The sequence below is a fragment of the Callithrix jacchus genome, chromosome 11 (assembly GCF_049354715.1).
Source record: "Callithrix jacchus isolate 240 chromosome 11, calJac240_pri, whole genome shotgun sequence".
NCBI lineage: Eukaryota > Metazoa > Chordata > Mammalia > Primates > Cebidae > Callithrix > Callithrix jacchus.
Genome location: NC_133512.1, coordinates 96429499 through 96447749, shown reverse-complemented (window position 1 = coordinate 96447749; position 18251 = coordinate 96429499). Strand labels below are relative to the sequence as shown.

Here is an 18251-nt window from a genome sequence, read left to right as displayed (position 1 = left end):
TCTGTATCTCTCGGAAAGATCTATGAATTCTGGCTGCTGAGGCCTCAGGGCCGGTCTGGTTCCTTCCCTTCCTGGGTCCCGAGGGTTCAGCTCTTTTTTGAATTCCTTCCAATATCCTTCCAATACATCATTTGCTTGTTAAAAAGTAGCGTGAATGAAAAAGAAGCGGGGTGGAAACTGGGTTCAGGAATGCTGGACGTGAATCCCTTAATGCCTTCCGTACAAATCTGGTTCAAACGCTGCTAGCAGCCAACGCAGACAGAGGAAACTGGGCTGTTGCACGATTCGCATCTGCTATAGACAAGAGCAGTCCTGCTGATCAGAAGTTCAGCTATTCTCGGTACCCAGACCAGACAGCAAGTTCCTCCCCGGGGCCTCGTGAAATGAACAAAGTCTTCATGATGTCCCTCCAGTGGGCACAGTGGCTTTCATGGGCTGTTTCTTCCTAAGACCCTCCAGACGGGCTGACGGCATAACTCGCAGGCTCAATTTCATGAAGTTAGTTCTGGGGCGGTGGGAGGAGCAATCTAGAGTCTAGGAACGTTGATCCTGGAATAGATTTTCAAGTACGGAGAAAAGCAGACAGATTGTGCATCCTTCAGGCCAGCCTCACGCCAAGCACGACGGAACAGCCATCTGGAAGGAGCTCAGGGTGACCTCCCAGTCAAGGAACACCCACAACACAGAGACCCGGACCTTCGTGCCGTGTCAGCCACAGGGCTGGGGCAGGGATCGCTTCTACTGGGGAAAGCCAAGAAGCTGGGCTGAGGATTTTTCAAGGGCAGCAACCTGAGCAATTGCCCTGGGGATCAGGCTTGCTCTGGTCACAACTTCCCATCCCAGGGGGCTTCTCTGAAGCCATGCCCAACCCCAACCTAATCAATCCTTGCCCTCGTGAGCAGCTCGGAGCCATGGCGCAGCCTTTCCGAGTCCACCCAGATGGTGAAGCGGAGCTGTGACAGCTCTGCCTTCTCCACAGTACCTGACAAGAAAGAACGGTGAACCTGGGGATTTTCTAGCCAAGGACCCTGCGGGTCGCAACAGAAAAAGGCAGCTGAAGGGGCCAAGAGCTGATGTTGGCTGGTGCCCAACATCCTACCACGTCTACCAAGGGAGTGCATCCCTGCATCCCAAGGGAGGACCCAGGCCCCAGGTGTGCAGGGGCCCCAGCACGGAGCCCCAGGCCCCGTGCCCTTAGCAGCTGTCTGTGCTTCTGCCATAGGAAAAAGCAATTATCAGGCTCACTGAGCTCAGAAACCACGCTCTGGCCTGGGGAAGAGGTGCAGGCAGCAGGCCCAGCCTGGGCAGTGCAGGCAGTGAGCAGGCAGCAGCTCTAGGTTTCTAGAATGAGAGGCAGCGGAGGGGCTCAGGTACCCCAGTGTGTGGACTGGGGGCCTCACTGTCTCTGCTTCTGAGGCCCAGCCTCATCCCCACAGCCCCTGGGGTGCTGGACACTACTGGGGTCAGGCCCCACAAAGGCACAGACCACAGCTGGCTCCCGCAGTACGGGAGGTAGGGCTCACTCAGATTCCACCTGCCTGCCTGGGTCCCTGGCTTTAAAAAAAATTTTTTTTATTGCATTTCAGGTTTTGGGGTACATGTGAAGCACATGCAAGATAGTTGCATAGGTACACACGTGGCAGTGTGATTTGCTGCCTTCCTCCCCTTCACCTATATCTGGCATTTTTCCCCATGCTATCTCTCCCCAGCTTCCCCCACCGCTGTCCCTCCCCTATTCTCCCCAACAGACCCCAGTGTGTAGTGCTCCCCTCCCTGAGTCCATGTGTTCTCATTGTTCAACACCGCCTATGAGTGAGAACATGCGATATTTCATTTTCTGTTCTTGTGTCAGTTTGCTGAGAATGATGTTCTCCAGGTTCATCCATGTCCCTATAAAGGACACAAACTCATCGTTTTTGATGGCTGCGTAATATTCCATGGTGTATATGTGCCACATTTTCCCTACTGGGTATATATCCAGTGGATTATAAATCGTTCTACTATAAGGACACATGCACACGAATGTTTATTAAAGCACAGTTTACAATAGCCCCTGGCTTTAAGGAAAGGATGGAGGGGAGTCTGTGGAGCTTCCTCCCATGCAGAGCGAAGGCCTGGATGGAAGGGGCCACGGCCAGGCTCATCTTGGGCCCCAAGGTCTGGCTCTTCATGGCCACAGCCCCCCATTCGGACGTAGGCAGAGGCACCCCGTGCCGTGCCTGCACTGTGAGCAGTGTCCTCTGGGACCTGCTCAGGTCCAGAGATCCATCTCTGTTAGAGGTTGAGTGTGTTTCCCCTCAGCTCAGGTTGAAATTCGATCCCTGTTGTTGGAGGTGGGGGCTTGTTGGGGGTATTTGGGGCCTGGGGGCAGTTGCCTCCTGAATGGCTGGGAGGCCTCCCTGCGGCAGTGAGTCCCTCTCTTCATCCCTTCGCTGAGTGTTTTAAAGACTCCAGCTCCTCTCCCCGCTCTCTTGTTCCCTCTCTCGCATGGGAGCTCTGCACACCCCGGCTTTCTTTCGCCTTTCTCATGAGTGGAACTGGCCCGAAGCCCCTGCGAACACCGACAGCAGGAGAAGGTCTAGCTGGCTCACTCCCTCCTGCATCCAGCCTCACAGGCTGACTGGCTGTGCTCATTACCTGGCCGGAGCCCGAGCTAACCAGGGAGGAATCCAGTCCATAGTTTAATGTGAAAGCCGGGCTAATAGTACCTTCCTGAAACCAACCCCCTCCTTGCTGTGACCGGAACACCCCTTCATGAGACGAATGGAAGACGGCATATTAGGACTATGGGAGGGGCCTGAACTCTGCTAAAACGCAGGGTAGTTTCCATGATCTCTACTGCTCTGGGGTCATGGGGCCAGAGGAACTAGGCTTGTGACTTCCCCAGTTGCTCCTGTAGATAACATCACTATTTAAAACCTAAGATTGGTCTTTGAGATAATTTTTTAGACTTGAATTCTGGCAACCAACGGACCCCATCCAGACCCATGACTCATGACTCAGCTGACCCTGTGACCCTCACCGAGGGGCAGACTCAGTGCTGGAGGACCGTTCCCACACCACTACGATCTCACCCCCAACCGTTCCCCAGCCCCCTGCCCACCAAACTGTCCATAAAAATCCTCAGCTCCGAGCAATAGCTCCATCTCCCATGCGGCTGGCCTCACATTAACTAAACACTTTACTACAATACCAAGGTCTTGGGGGATTGGTTTTATCTGTGCAGTGGGCATAAGGCTCCCATCTGATGACTGTGCCCTCCCCAGAAGCAGATGCTGGTGCTGTGCCTCTGGGCAGGCTGCGGAACCATGAGCCAAACAAACCTCTTCTCTTTATAAATGGCCCAGCCCCAGGTACTCCTTTACAGCAATGCAAAACGGCCCAGCATCCCACCCTGGATGTCTGCACTCAGCCATCTGCAGGGTCTCCCCACGCCTTCCCTAAGCCACATCCCAACCTCCCCCTGCCAGCCCTTGAGCCCAAGCACGGGGCCTTGGCTGTCTCCAGGCATTCCTGGTGGCTCCAACTCTTTCCTCTGCTGCCACCAACACCTGCAACTTCTGCTCCCCATCTTGCCACTGCCCCGAAGCTCAGGTCTGAGAGCTTGACATGTTTTTCAAGATGTATTCATTTTTAATTACCAATAAATAAAGACAGTCTCAAAAAATTGGAATGCCAGATAAAGCAACATTTTCTTCCCACTCACCTACTCTTAATTCTTCACGTAGAAGCTGCCCCTAGCAGGCCAAGGCATGTCCTTTTAAAAAATAAAAAAGGCATATATGTGTGTACCCACATACATGTATACACATATATACACGCACACATCTATACAAATCCAGCACACACCCCTATACATGCTGTGTTCAAACTGTTATATGCATATGCTTTCTTCCCCCCATGAACGGTTTCCTTACAGTCCCGTCTAGCTTTGATTATCTATCCATCTGCAATTCTGTCAGCGGCTGAAAGAGAACACTTGAAAGAGGATGAAACCTAAACATCATAAGTCACAATGAAAGACGGTGAAAAGCAGGAACACTTGAAGAACCTGACACGATTTCAAGAGGAGATCTTTCTGGACTCAGTTTCTAAAAGAATAGCTCATTTCCCAGGCTGAATGCGTGGGGGAGGGTGGCAGCACCACACCTCCAACTGAATGCTGTACTGAACTGCAGCCTGCACCCTGAGGTGCCGCTGCTGGGCTCCCAAAGGGACCCTCTGCCCACAGGGACCCGCCTCCTCCTCTCCCCACTCTTCCCTCTCGCAGTCTCCTCCCACCCCCGTGGACGGCTCTGTGCAGCTCTGACAGGAGAACAACGTAGAGGGAAGCAGAGGGTGATGGTTCCTGCCAGAGCTTCACGACCTCCCCACGGAAGCCAGCTCACAGCTCCCACGCCCCTGTGGGCACCCATCCCACCAATCATCAGGTTCTCTGTGCTGCTGTCTGCCCCGCTCAGAAAGCCAGTCCTAAGTGGGCACGGGCCTCACCGGAAGACAGCCTCATCCCTTCTGAAGCCTGCTTGCCCCTTGAAGGCAGGAACCCTGTCTTTTCATCCACCAGTTCCTGCACATTCAATCTACACAACATCGCAAGTTCCCCCACAGGGCAAACTGCAGACCCGTCCTCCCTCTCTTCCACAAATTCCACTCGTGTGACTTGAGCCCTCACGCAGCCTCCCCGTCGGGGCAGGCCTGATTTCCTCCCTCTGGACAGCGCTCGGAGTCCTCGCCTCTGGAAGATGTTTATACAGACAGAGGGCGGAAGGAAGGTGCCTCCTGAGACTAAAGTGCGCAAACTTAAGTGAACTGTGACAATCCCGCAGCCTGGAGGTGTGAGTGTGGAGACCAGTCAGGACTCGCCCCCCCAACGCACACACAACCCACAGGCAGAAGCACCTTCATTTGTTTCACATAGAAAGACAGAGCACAAAACCTGCCCATGAGAAATCACTGCTCCACACAGAGAGAATACCACACCCCAACCCCCCACACAGAGAATACCACACCCCAACCCCCCACGCAGAGAATACCACACCCCAACCCCCCACACAGAGAGAATACCACACCACAACCCCCCACGCACAGAGAATACCACACCCCAACCCCCCACACAGAGAATACCACACCCCAACCCCCCACGCAGAGAATACCACACCCCAACCCCCCACGCACAGAGAATACCACACCCCAACCCCCCACGCACAGAGAATACCACACCCCAACCCCCCACGCACAGAGAATACCACACCCCAACCCCCCACACAGAGAATACCACACCCCAACCCCCCACGCACAGAGAATACCACACCCCAACCCCCCACGCACAGAGAATACCACACCCCAACCCCCCACACAGAGAATACCACACCCCAACCCCCCACGCACAGAGAATACCACACCCCCACCCCCCACGCACAGAGAATACCACACCCCAACCCCCCACGCACAGAGAATACCACACCCCAACCCCCCACGCACAGAGAATACCACACCCCAACCCCCCCCACAGAGAGAATACCACACCCCAACCCCCCACGCACAGAGAATACCACACCCCAACCCCCCACACACAGAGAATACCACACCCCAACCCCCCACGCACAGAGAATACCACACCCCAACCCCCCGCCTGCAGGGCGGTGCCGGAGGAAGCAGCGAGGCTGGCAGAGACCTGGCTCCTTGTCCTGTTGCCACCACTGCCTGATGGAAAAGTCTGAAGTCAGAAACACTGAAATTCCCCTCTTGCTGCCGCCGGCCTTGCAGATAGAAAGCCTTGCTCTAATACGCAGTATTGCAGATCTGAGTACAAACTCAGGCTGGAGAGAAAGATGAACCATCCCAGGCCTCTGATGGTCAAGGGCAAATCTGTTTTCCACATCACCATCTTCCCCAGTACAAACATGCTACGTCAACAGAAAGAATCGGAAAGCAGAGACACAGGAAAGAAGAAGGCAAACGCCGTGAACTTTACAGTTCGTGGCATATTTCATATCCCCGACGGCGCTCAAGTGAAAATACCCTCAGATCATGAGCCTTCTCACGAGCCTGAGGAACTCTCTTAAACACCCACATTTCCTTCTTCCTTTTCTCCAGCAAATCCCTCCTAGATTCCATTCCCTGCTGCCCAGTGCCCCAAACAGAAAAAGTTAGGATTTGCCAGAAACAGGTGTAATCAAACCCCCAAATTTCAAACCATGGAGAATGAGAGCCCTGTGGGGCTGGCCAAAGCAGTTTGGCCCCGTGGCCCTGGGTCAGAGCCTAAGCCTGGCTCCATGCCTGCGGGTTCCAGAGAAGGCTGGAGGCCAGTGTGTCATCGGATTGTCATACCAGCCCTACTGTGAGTACTGGGATGTTTACAGTTAATCCAAGGACTGGGCCGGACCAGAAGAATTAGGCTCTGATAGATTAGCATGGGAAGAAAGTGACAGGTGGAAACTGATGTTCTGGAGACAGATTTGTTTGGGGGGAGTGGGGGTGGGGAGAAACAGACACTGGCACTCAGCACCAAGCCATTCACAGCCACCTGGCAGCTTTGGTGCCACCACAGCTGTGTGGCTGCAGAAGAGGCCCCCAGCAGCCCAGCACCCACCTGAAACAATATCATCAATGTCTTACTTTTTCTGGAGCGGGAGAAAAACCTGATGCCCCCGGGCGAGGTGGCAGGGTTGGAGTTGGGGGAAGACTCTTTGGAGGAAGAGCGAAAGATCCCGCTGAAGCTCATGCGTCGTGGGGAGCGTGGCGGGGACTCCTGGTAGGAGAATGGGAACACAGTTTTGGGAGAGCCGGGGCTGGTCTTGGGCCTCACGGGTGCAGACACAGGGCTGGAGGCCCGGGGCTGGGGGCCTCTGGAGAAGAACCCTTTGGAGGGGCTTCCCGGGCCAAAGGGGCTGTCCACCTGCAGAAAGACAGATGAATGGATGCAGTCACTCGTGCTCTGGACATGCTGCCTCCTGCCTTGTATGGGACTCTCATCATTGTCCCCTCTCACCACACGGCCCCCATATAGAACCCTCCCCGAGAAACAGCCTGAAGTTCTTCCACAAAGGTGGCCACTGAATGATCTGCAGGTAGCACCTACCCCCAAGGACAGCCCCTCACAAGCTGGCAGCACCACATCCTGCAGGTCCACTGACCACCCTGTCCCACTCCTTAGAAGGGGCTTCCAGCAGGCAGAGGGGAAGAAGGAAAGCAGAGCTCAAAATGAGTGTCTCCCTCCTCTAACCTACCTACAGGCCTGCCTGCCTTCACCGCTCAAGACCTCACGTCCATCCAAGGTCTGACCACACAGGACGGCAGTTCTCTTCCCTGCCTGTGAGATCCCCGTGTTCCAGAACAGAGAAGGCCTGGAACTCCATCCTGAGACCTCAGCCCTAGGAGATGATGAAGTTTTCACCTCCAAGCTGCTTCCGCATTTGAGTAACTGAGGTTCCAGACAGAAGTCAGGAGAAAAGTTAACGAAGCTGCAGGCGGTGGGTCACACCTGCAATCCCAGCTCTTTGGGAGATCTCAGGTGGGAGAATCACTTGACGTCAGGAGTTTGGGACCACCCTGGTCAACATGGTGAAACCCATCTCTACTAAAAATACAAAAAAATTAGCCGGGTATGGTGGCAGGCACCTGTAATCCTAGCTACTCGGAAGGCTGAGGCAGGAGAATTGCTTGAATCCAGGAGGCAGAGGTTGCAGTGAGCTGAGATCGCATGATTGCACTCCAGCCTGGGTGACAGAGCGAGACTCCATTTCAAAAAAAAAAAAAAAAAAAAGAAAGTTAAAGCCAAAAACTTCTGAGGCTCACTTTACAATGATTTAAAATTCTAGTTATGGTTTAAAAAGTTATCAGACACATAACTTTAAGCCAAGGCGCACAGCTCATTGTAGACTTTGAGAAATATCCCATGTGCCCGCAGTCATGTTCCTGCTGGGTGGGTGGAGGAGCTTGTGCCACCTCTGGGTGCCTGGGTCTGGCCCAGCTCTGCCACCTGCTGAGTCATCCTGGGCATGTTACCTGGCCTCACCGAGCCTCAGCTTCCTCATCTGTAAAATGAGGACGGCCGTGCCCTCACCCCGGGGCTGCTTAAAGGTCAGATGAAGCCACATGGTCCTGGGAAGCGCACGGTGCATGTTAAATAGCTCTTGCCCTACCACTCCGGAAACTTGCAACACGGGCCGAAAGGACCTCAGAGATGACCCAGTTCAGAAGCAAGAAGGGTGAGTAACTCGTCCACAGGGCTCGCAGGGAGCGAGGACCAGGGCAGATGTGGGAAATGCCATGCGGGAAATGCGCTGTGCTGAGAAGGACGCCCGGGGCACCCCACAGGCAGCCTCGGTGCCACTTGGGGTGTCTGCCCCACTTCGGGGTGCGCTGCCCGGACCAAGGCCTGGGTACGTTCTTTCGCCTCTAGAGGGCAGCCCAAGCCCCGAGCCCGTGGCTGGGAGGACGGGATGCCCTGTGAGTGCCACCTTCTGCAGCGTGGACTGCGCCGCACAGCCTCCCCTGCGGCCTCTCCAGCCGAAGAGCCGGCGCCTGCCATGTGGAGGTGCAGGGTCCAGCCTGGCGCGGACACTTTTGTGAGTGGGCCTGGCAGGAAGAAGAGTCTGGTGCTATAGGACCCTGTAACTCAAGCTCTTCTCGCTATAAAGAAGTGTGAGTTTTTCTTTTTCGTGTAGTTTGTTGTTTGTTTGTTTGTTTGTTTGTTTGTTTTGGTGGGGGGAGGAAGGCAGGAAGGAAGGGAATAAGGACGGTAGGGAGGAAGGAAGGGATGAAGGAAGGAAGGAAGGGAGGAAGCGGGGAGGGAGGGAGGGAAGGGAAGAAAGGAAATCAAGCAATGAAAGAGACATTGCCGACCTGGATCTAGAGGTTTACAAGTTGATTTCTTTTTTTTTTTGAGAGAAGGAAAGAAAAAAAAATAATAAGTAAAGGAGAGGAAGAGAAAGAGGGAGAGTAAATGGAAATATTGCTTTATTTTGAAAAAAATTGGGTATTAATAATGGCCAATCAATGTTTCATTTAAACTTATGGGTAGGTGTGATGTGGTATTGACAAGAATGTATATTTTGTGTATTTGAAGTGGAGAGCTCTATGAATATTTATTAAGTTTACTTGTTCTGGATCTGAGTTCGAGTCCTTGATATCCTTATTAATTTTCTGTCTCATTGAATCTAAGTCTCCTATCTGGGTGTTAGGATCGTTAGCTCTTGTTGTTGCATTGATCCTTTTACCACTATATCTTTGTTGCTTTAAAATCTATTTTATCTGATACAAGAATTGCAACTCCTGCTTTTTATTTATTTATTATTTATTTTTGCTCTCCATTTGGTTGGTAAATCTTTCTCCATCCCTTTGTTTTGAGTCTTTGTGTATCCTTGCATGTGAAACAGGTCTGGATGTAACATGACGTTGGGTTTTGGCTGTGTCTTTTGATTGGGAATTTAGTCAATTTAAATTTAGGGTTACTGCCATTTGATGTTGACTGGCTGTTTTATCCATTTGTTGGTGTAAATTCTTCTTTATGTTGGTGCTCTTTACTTTTTGGTGTATTTTTAGAAAGGCTAATGCTGGTTGTTTCTTTCTGTGTGTAATGCTTCTTTCAGAAGCTCTTGTAAAGCAGGCCTGGTGGTAATAAAATCTCTGAGTTCTTGCTTGTTCATAAAAGATTTTATTTTTCCTTCAGTTGTGAAGCTTAGTTTGGCTGGATATGAAATTCTGGGCTGAAGGTTCTGTTCTTTGAGGATGTTGAATATTGGCCCCCACTCTCTTCTGGCCTGTAGAGTTTCTGCCGAGAGATCTGCTGTAAGTCTGATAGGCTTGCCTTTGTGGGTAACATGACCTTTCTCTCTGGCTGCCCTTAGTATCTTCTCCTTCGTTTCAACCCTGGTGAATCTAGCGATTATGTGCATTGGGGTTGCTCTTCTTGAGGAATATCTTTGCGGTGTTCTCTTTATTACCTGGGGTTGAATGTTGACCTGCTTTGCTAGTTTAGGAAAATTTTCCTGAATAATATCCTGAAGGGTATTTTCCAGCTTGGATTCATTCTCTCCGTCGCATTCAGGTACACCTATCAAACGTAAATTTGGTCTTTTCACATAGTCCCACATTTCTTGGAGACTTTGCTCATTCCTTTTTATCCTTTTTTCTCTAATCTTTTCTTCACGTTTTATTTCATTAAGTTGGACTTTGACCTCTGATATCCCTTCTTCTGCTTGAACAATTCGAGTGTTTAAACCTGTGCATACTTCTCGGAGTTCCTGTATTGTATTCTTCAGTTCCATTAATTCACTCATACTCCTCTCTAAGTTGTCTATTCTCAATAGGATTTCATCAAACCTTTTTTCAAAGTTCCTAGTTTCTTTACGTTGGGCTACAACATGTTCTTTTAACTCACCGAAGTTTGTTATTATCCATTCCTTGAAGAGTGATTCTGTCATCAGGAGGCGCTCGTTCTCCATCAAGCCTTGTTCCATTGTTGTGGAACTGTGATCATCTTTAGAGGGAGAGGCGTTCTGACTTTGAGGGTTCTCAGCTTTTTTACGCTGGTTTCTTCCCGTCATTGTAAATTTATCCTCCTGTCGTCTTTGAAATTACCAACTTTCAGATTAGGTCTCTTGAGTGGATGTCTAGGTTGTTAGTTCCCAGGGCCAGAGCAGCGGCGTTAAAACTGATGGTGCTTTTCTGCCCAGGATTCTCCTGTCGGGCATCCTTCTTGTTTCCGTAGTAGGCGACTCTGCCTTCCCGGGGCTCCAAACCTTGGTCAGAAGGGGAACCCGTCCCGTTTACTCTGCGCCGAGCGCTGCCGCGTCGAGGTGCCGGCGGAACCGCTGCGCCGACCACGAGAGTCGCGCTGGCGACTCGTGTGTTTCCACCACTGGGGGATCTTCTGCTTCGTGAGCGACCAGACTTTGTCTGAAAGTGTGGCGTCCTCTAGTTCTCCGCGCCTTCCCTGAGAGCTGCAATCCCGGGATGTTAGCGATCGGCCATCTTGGATCGTTCTCGTTTGTTTGTTTTTGAGACAAGTTCTCCCTCTGTCACTCAGGCTGCAGTGCAGTGAGGCAATCTCAGCTCACTGCAACCTCCACCTCCCGGGCTCAAGCAATCCTCCTGCCTCAGCCTCCTGAGTAGCTGGGATTACAGGGGTCATCACCATGCCCAGCTGATTTTTTTTGACCATTTAATATGAAAAGCATTTAGATTCTCTGTTTATAGACTATCCCATTTAGCCACTACTCCACCTACCTATGGAATTCAGAACAAATACTGAGAATAAATTTACAAATGAGAGATTCTTCAGGCGGGGGGAGGGGCTCACGCTTGTAATCCCAGCACTTTGGGAGGCTGAGGCGGGTGGATTACCTGAGCTCAGAAGTGCAAGACTAGCCAGGGCAGCATGGCAAAACCCTGTCTCTACAAAAATCACAAAAATTAGCCAGGGTAGTAGCCTATGGTCCTAGCTACTCAGGAGGCTAAGGTGGAAGGATCACTCGAGCCCAGGAGGTGGAGGTGGAGGCTGCAGTGAACAAGATGGCAGCCAGCCTGGGTAACACAGTGAGACCCTGTCTCAAAAACAAAACAAAACAAAAAAAACAGGAGGTTCTTTTTCAAGTGGTGGGTGTGGGGTGGGGGCTGAGAGAACGACACACACAGGGACCAGGTGGCCCTATCACAAGGTGACACGACAAGCTGGTCCTGGGTGGAGGTCCGAGTTTGGCCACAGCTTAGTTTCCCACAACGTGGACAGCGACGTGGTTCTCTAAGCTTCGTTCCCAGGGCTGTGACGATGACTGCAGCCAGGAGGGTGTGAACCAGAGGAGGAGCCGAGGCCACGTGGGAGGACTGCAGGGAGGGGTGGGATTTCGGAACTGCTGGGAAGTTGGCTCAGGCCTGTGCAGGGATCTGCTCTGTGCACCGCCCTGCGAGCTCACCGGGGAGCTGGGCAGAGGGCTGAACCCAGGTGGGCATCCAGTCCTATGGGGGAAGAGACACACAGGGGAGCGGGCGTCCCAGGAGAGCTTGCAGAGTGTCCGCAAGGGCAAAGTGCCATCAGCACCATGCAGGTGGGGAAAGGGCCCAGAGCTGAAACCTGCGCCTCACAGAGATCCTGACCCAGAGAAGGCCCTGACAGCCAGCTGAGCTTCAGAGAGGCGATGGACCGGCCCAGGAAGTGTCTGGTGCCTAGACTGAGGAGAAGGGGTGGGAGGCACAGAGAGAGAGGGCTGTTCATTTGGACCACCATGAGGGTGGAGGCATGGGGGAAGTTGAACCATGAGCCCCTGGAGAATCAGTCACCAAGGGCCCTGACTGCCAGTTTGGACCATATTTGATGGCAAGGGGGACCCCAGGGTTCTCCTGAATGGGGTTCTACTCTGTATTCTGAACTCCAGGTCAGTGAAGTTGAGCACCCAGTGCTCAGGCCTGAAGAGGGAGCCCAGGGCAGCAGCCCTGCCATTCCTGTCGCCGGAAAATGACCAAGCATGGTGGCTGCGGGCCCCTGCTCGACCCCTCCCGCCAGGAGCCTTGGGGGCCAGATCATACTCTCAGCTGGTGGGAAAGCCAGGCGGAGGGACAGGCGTGCTGGGGAGGCACCGGCTGAAGCCCCCAGGGACGGGGCCTCAGCCCTTTCTCTCGGGCAAGCTGTAGCCAAATGATATGTTGCTGAATGCGGCCAGATGATTCCTGGGTATGGACGAGACTCCCAAGAGTGTGCCTGGCTCCGCAGAGCTAATGGAGAGCGGGCACTCAGGCGTCTGCCGAGCACAGCTCTGCCTATGGGGCCATTTGTCATGCAGCTGCCAGAGAGGAAGCCGGGGCCAGGCTGCAGCCTGTGTGTCTCTTCCGCAGTCTCAGAGCCTACATGCAAGGTCTTCACAGGAAAGCAGGGATTTGCGGAGTCAAACAGGAGGAAGATGACCCAGCGCCCACGGGGCCAGTCCCGCAGCCTTGCACGGGGGCTGGGGCTTGGTGGCCCCTTCCTGCCATTCCACTCTCTGCTGGCCCGGAAGCTCAAGGCCATTCTCCAACAGTCTTTGCTGGCTGGGCCAGAAGAACTGTTAACAAGGTTGCTTGTTCAGGGCAGGGCGGGGAAGGCACGGGCATCAGTGAAGCCCCACAGGCCTAAGCAATTTGATTCAGCTGTGTGTAATTCAAGTGCTTAGAGAGGAGGTTTGCTTTTTCCAGCATGGGAACTCTTGCCCTCATCCCAGGCTGGCCGGTGCCTGGATCCTGTGCCCAGACCCTGCGTGCAGCCCCCAGATTGCTAGCTCTGCCTGCTGTCACCTCCCAGAGGAGTCTGTGGGTGGCAGGATGCCAGGGAGCACATCCCCTGCCAGGCCTCTGCCCACCCTCGCTTCCTGGCTGCAGGAGAAACCCGCAAGCAGCCTGGACCTCTGCGCCCCGCCACGGCCACCTCGACCCTCACCTGACGCTGTGAATCCCTCTCCACAGCCCCCCACCCCACCCTGCACTCTTTCTTGGCCACCTGACCCTACACAGTCAACAACCTCCTTGAGACATTAGTTTCCTAATGGGAGGAAAATTCACCAGTGGGAGAGGGAGAGCGAAGAGCTAAAGAGAGGAGAGGAAAAGTGGAAGGGGACAAAAAGGCGTGTGGAGAGGGGGCAGCAGGAGGTGGAGGAGAGAGCCCGAAGCCAGGGGTGGGCACTGGTGGACAGCAGGCCAAAGTCCTGCCAGTCGAGCTCAGCCCCAAGACCACAGATGGTCTGCAGTGCCCGATACCTTCAACTGGGCTTAGCTCATCAACCATCTTCCTCCATTGCCTCTGCCCACGTTAGCGGGGTCTAGTGGGCACAGTCAGTACCATATGAGAAAGAAAAGGAGCGATGCCCACGAGGCTCCCAGGTTGGACGGCCCAGCTGGCATGCCAAGCCTGGCCATGCAAGGTGAGCTGTCCTGGGATGAGCTTGGCTACCGCCAGGCGTGCAGGTGGGCACACAGGTGGAGGTGGCCTCAGACTCTGCCTGCCTCCATGGCACCTCAAGCGAGCTGTGAGAAACTCCAGAAAAGGAGGCCTTACCTTTCGAGAGGAATGCTTTTCGGAAGTCTCCAGGTCCCCATCCAGGAGCGGCATGGCGAAGGAGCTCAGATCCTGGTGTGGACAGAGAGCATGCGATCAGTAACAGTGGCCCAGGGGCTGCACAGAGCTCTAAGTGGGTGTCACCTCCCCCTTCCCGAGTCCTCATCCCGCAAATCCACCATGAAGAAGGGACGCAGGTGTGTTAGCCACACCCACCCTCCAAAGCCCCTGACCACCCTACACATTCGGTTCCAGAATGTGCAATGAAACTTCCAACAGCAGCCACAACCTCTCATCACCCCAGGGAAGGAGGAAAGAAGAAATGGCTGGGGACTGAAGGAGACAAGAAGGCAGGCAAAAGGGTGGAAGGAGAAGAGCCCCATAGCAGGCTGCTCTAGGGAGCGGCTGATGAACAGGATTTTATCCCCAGCACAAAACATGGTTCCAGGGGCCTGTGTCTGCCTGGGAAGATGATGGGGCAGGGATTGGGGGGTGACACTGGGGTGGCAGCTGAGGCAAAACTATCAGCAGAGTCTAATGACATTGCTAAAACAGATTGGGGGAAAGTAGCTCACCACGTGCTCACTGCGTCTGAAACAGCCCCATCCCTGCCTCCCCTTGAGCCCACCACCTGCTCATTGTGTCTGGAAACAGCCCCGCCCCTGCCTCCCCTGGAGCCCACCACGTGCTCACTGCATCTGAAACAGCCCCACCCCTTCCTCCCCTTGAGCCCACCACGTGCTCACTGCATCTGAAACAGCCCCACCCCTTCCTCTCCTTGAGCCCACCACGTGCTCATTGCATCTGGAAACAGCCCCGCCCCTGCCTCCCTTGAATCTTGCCTGGTGAAGACCTTCCACACAAGGCAGAAACCCACCCAGCCATCCTCAAATCAAGCAGAGCTGCATCCTTAACCTTTCAAAGATTTTAGTCGTGTTAAAATACACATAAATTTGCCGTGTCAACCGCAAATCCGCCGCAAATTTAAGTGTGCGGTTCAGTGGCATGAAGCACATTCACATTGCTGTGCAGCCACCACCACCGTCATCTCTAGAACCTTTCGTCTTCCCACACCAAAACGCTGTCCCCATCAGACACTAGCTCTCTCCCGAAAGGGCTTGGCAGCCACCCTTGTACTTCCTGTCTCTTTGAATGTAACCGCTGGCACCTCACATAAGTAGAATCACACAGTATTTGTCCTTTTGTGACTGGCTTACTCCACTCAGCACAATGTCTTCCAGGCTCCTTCATGTGGAAGTGGGTGCCGCAGCTCCCCTCTTTTGAAGGCTGAAGGATATTCCATTGCATGAGTAGACCATGTTCTGCTTATGTATTCAGCAGCTGAGGGGCCTCAGAATGTCACTGTATTTGAAGACAGGGTCTTTAAAGATGCAACTAATTTAAAATGAGGTCATTAAGGTGGGCCCTAGTCCAATATGACTGGTGTCCTTGTAGGAAGAGGTTAGGACACAGGCACCTACAGGAGGAAGGCCACACATGGAGATGCAGGGAGAAGGCAGCCACCAAGCCAAAGAGAGGGGCCCCAGAAGAACCATCCTGCAACACTTTGATCTTAGACCCTCAGCCTCCAGAATCACGTTTCTGCTGTTCTCCTGTTTAAGTCACCCCACCTAATCTGTAGTGCTTTGCTATGGCAGCCTAGCAAACCAATACAGTAGGTGTGCAAAAGCAAAACTGTCTTCAGGACCCTCCTTTCAGTTCTTGTCTGTTCATGCCCAGAAGTGGAACTTCTGGGCATCAGGTCATCCTATTGTCAAGTTTTTTGAGGAGCCACTCAACTGTTTTCTGCAGTAGCCACCCCATGTTACTCCCCACCCACAGCACACGAGGGTTTCCACTTCTCCACATCCTCACCAACACTTGTTATCTTCCATTTTTGTTTTACATGGCTGCCATCTTAAGCGGTTGTGAGCTGGCATCTCATTGTGGTTTTGATTTGCATTTCTCGGATAATTAGTGATGTGGAGCATGTTTTCATATGCTTATTGGCCATTTGTATGTCATCTTTGGAGAAGTGTCTATTCAGGCCATTTGTCTATCTTTTTTTTTTTTTTTTTTTTTTTGAGACGGCGTTTCGCTCTTGTTACCCAGGCTGGAGTGCAATGGCACAATCTTGGCTCACCGCGACCTCCGCCTCCTGGGTTCAGGCAATTCTCCTGCCTCAGCCTCCTGAGTAGCTGGGGTTACAGGCATGCGCCACCATGCCCAGCTAATTTTTTGTATTTTTAGTAGAGACGGGGTTTCACCATGTTGACCAGGATGGTCTCGATCTCTTGACCTCATGATCCACCCGCCTCGGCTTCCCAAAGTGCTGGGATTACAGGCTTGAGCCACTGCGCCCGGCCCCATTTGTCTATCTTAACAGACAATTTAAGATAGAAATTTGTCTATTCTACTCCTTTGCCCATTTTTTAATTGATTGTGGTTGACCTGTAAGAATTCTTTATATATTCTGGTTATTAACCTCTTACCAGATACATGACTTGCAAATATTCTCCCCCATTCTGCGGGTTGCCTTTTTACCCTGCTGACTATGTCCTCCGATGTGCAGAAGTCTTTGATTTATCTAATTTTCCTTTTGTTGCCTGTGCTTTTGGTTTCGTATTCAAGAAATCATTGCCAAATTCAATGTCAGTATGCTTTTCCCTGTTTTCTTCTACGAGTTTTCTATTTTATGGTTTCAGCTCTTATATCTAGGTCTTTGATCTGTGTTAATTTTTGTATACAGTATAAACATAAGAGTCCAACTTCATTCTCTTACATGTGGATATCCAGTTTTCCCAGCGCTACTTGTTGAAAAGATGGTCCTTTCCCTGTTGAATAGTCTTGGCATGACTATGGAAAGTCATTTGACTGCATCTGAGGGTTTCTTTCTGGACTTTCCATTTTATTCCATTGGTCTAGATGTCTATTTTTTATGACAGTATCATACTGTTTTGATTATTGTGACCTTATAGTAAGTTTAAAATTGGGAAATGTGAGACCTCCAACTTTGTTCTTTTTTTTTTTCCCAAGATTGTTTTTCCTATGTAGGGTCCCTTAAGTTTCCACATGAATTTTAGGATAGACTATTCTATTTTTGGAAAAAATGCCATTGGGATTTTGATAGGGATTGCACTGAATCTGTAGACCACTTCGGGTGATCTTGACCTCTTAACAATATTGCCTCCCAATCCATGAACATAGGAAGTTTTTTCTTTTTTTGAGACGGAGTTTTGCTCTTGTGACTCAGGCTGGAGTGCAATGGCACGATCTTGGCTCACCGCAACCTCCGCCTCCTGGATTCAGGCAATTCTCCTGCCTCAGCCTCCTGAGTAGCTGGGATTACAGGCACATGCCACCAATGCCCAGCTAATTTTTCGTATTTTTAGTAGAGACGGGGTTTTACCATGTTGACCAGGATGGTCTCAATCTCTTGACCTCGTGATCCGCCCGCCTCAGCCTCCCAAAGTGCTGGGATTACAGGCTTGAGCCACCGCGCCCGGCCCCGGATGTTTTTTCATTCATTTGTGTCTTCTTTCATTTCCTTGTGTAGTTTTCTGTGCATTTAACCTTTTTTTTTAACCCATTCCCTTCTCTCCGCACCTTTGCCCTGCGGGGCCACCTGATTATCGTCCCAATCATTTAGCCCTCCCATTTGGATCTATGCTCCAAGTGTCTGCTTAAGGAGCAACCCCTGCAGGTGTGCGCCTCATCATGTCAGCTCCCCTGCTAAGGCCCCAGCTGCTCTACCGTCACCTTGGCAATGGTTTCCAGGCCTGGCTGACTGAGACACACCAGTGAGATCACCTGGGGAGCATGGGGAGTGTGCACTGGCTTGTGGTATAGCCAGGGCATTTGGAAATTCCACCACAGCCCAGATGGAGATCCACTTGCTTCCCACAGAAGAGTCTCAGGATCAGCCAAGGTCAGGAGCTCCCAGCTGGGCCTGCAGGCTGCCACCCAGGACCACAGATTAGCTGGCCTCTGCAGCCTTATTTCTGATGTTCTCTGTTCCTGTCTCCTTTCAGCAACAGCCCAGGCAGGTGGTTTGTATTTTCCAAACACAGCTGTGTGTCCATGGACATCCCACCTGGAACGCTGTCTTAACTCTTCAGACACTTCAGTTCATGGCTACCATCCACCCCTCCTGTGAACTGCTCCCACTTCGCTTCAGCCACTCAGGGACAGCTCCAGTGTCTGGTCCACAGCCCCTAGCAGGGAT

At 52.2% G+C, this 18251-nt stretch overlaps 1 protein-coding gene across 20 annotated transcripts in view; it reads right to left on the bottom strand.

Moving 5' to 3' along the window:
- The window catches only part of PRKAG2 (protein kinase AMP-activated non-catalytic subunit gamma 2), a 337838-nt gene that overhangs the window by 230712 nt on the left and 88875 nt on the right, over positions 1-18251 (bottom strand). For 11 of the 20 annotated variants that reach the window (XM_035254336.3, XM_035254337.3, XM_078343436.1 and 8 more), the window contains exons 2-3: positions 14027-14098; positions 6619-6898 (exon numbers count right to left, since the gene is read on the bottom strand). In XM_035254336.3, the coding sequence (XP_035110227.3) occupies positions 6619-6898; positions 14027-14098 (352 nt within the window). The remainder of the gene's footprint in view (positions 1-6618; positions 6899-14026; positions 14099-18251) is intronic. The other 9 variants (XM_078343431.1, XM_078343434.1, XM_078343438.1 and 6 more) reach the window with 1 other exon arrangement.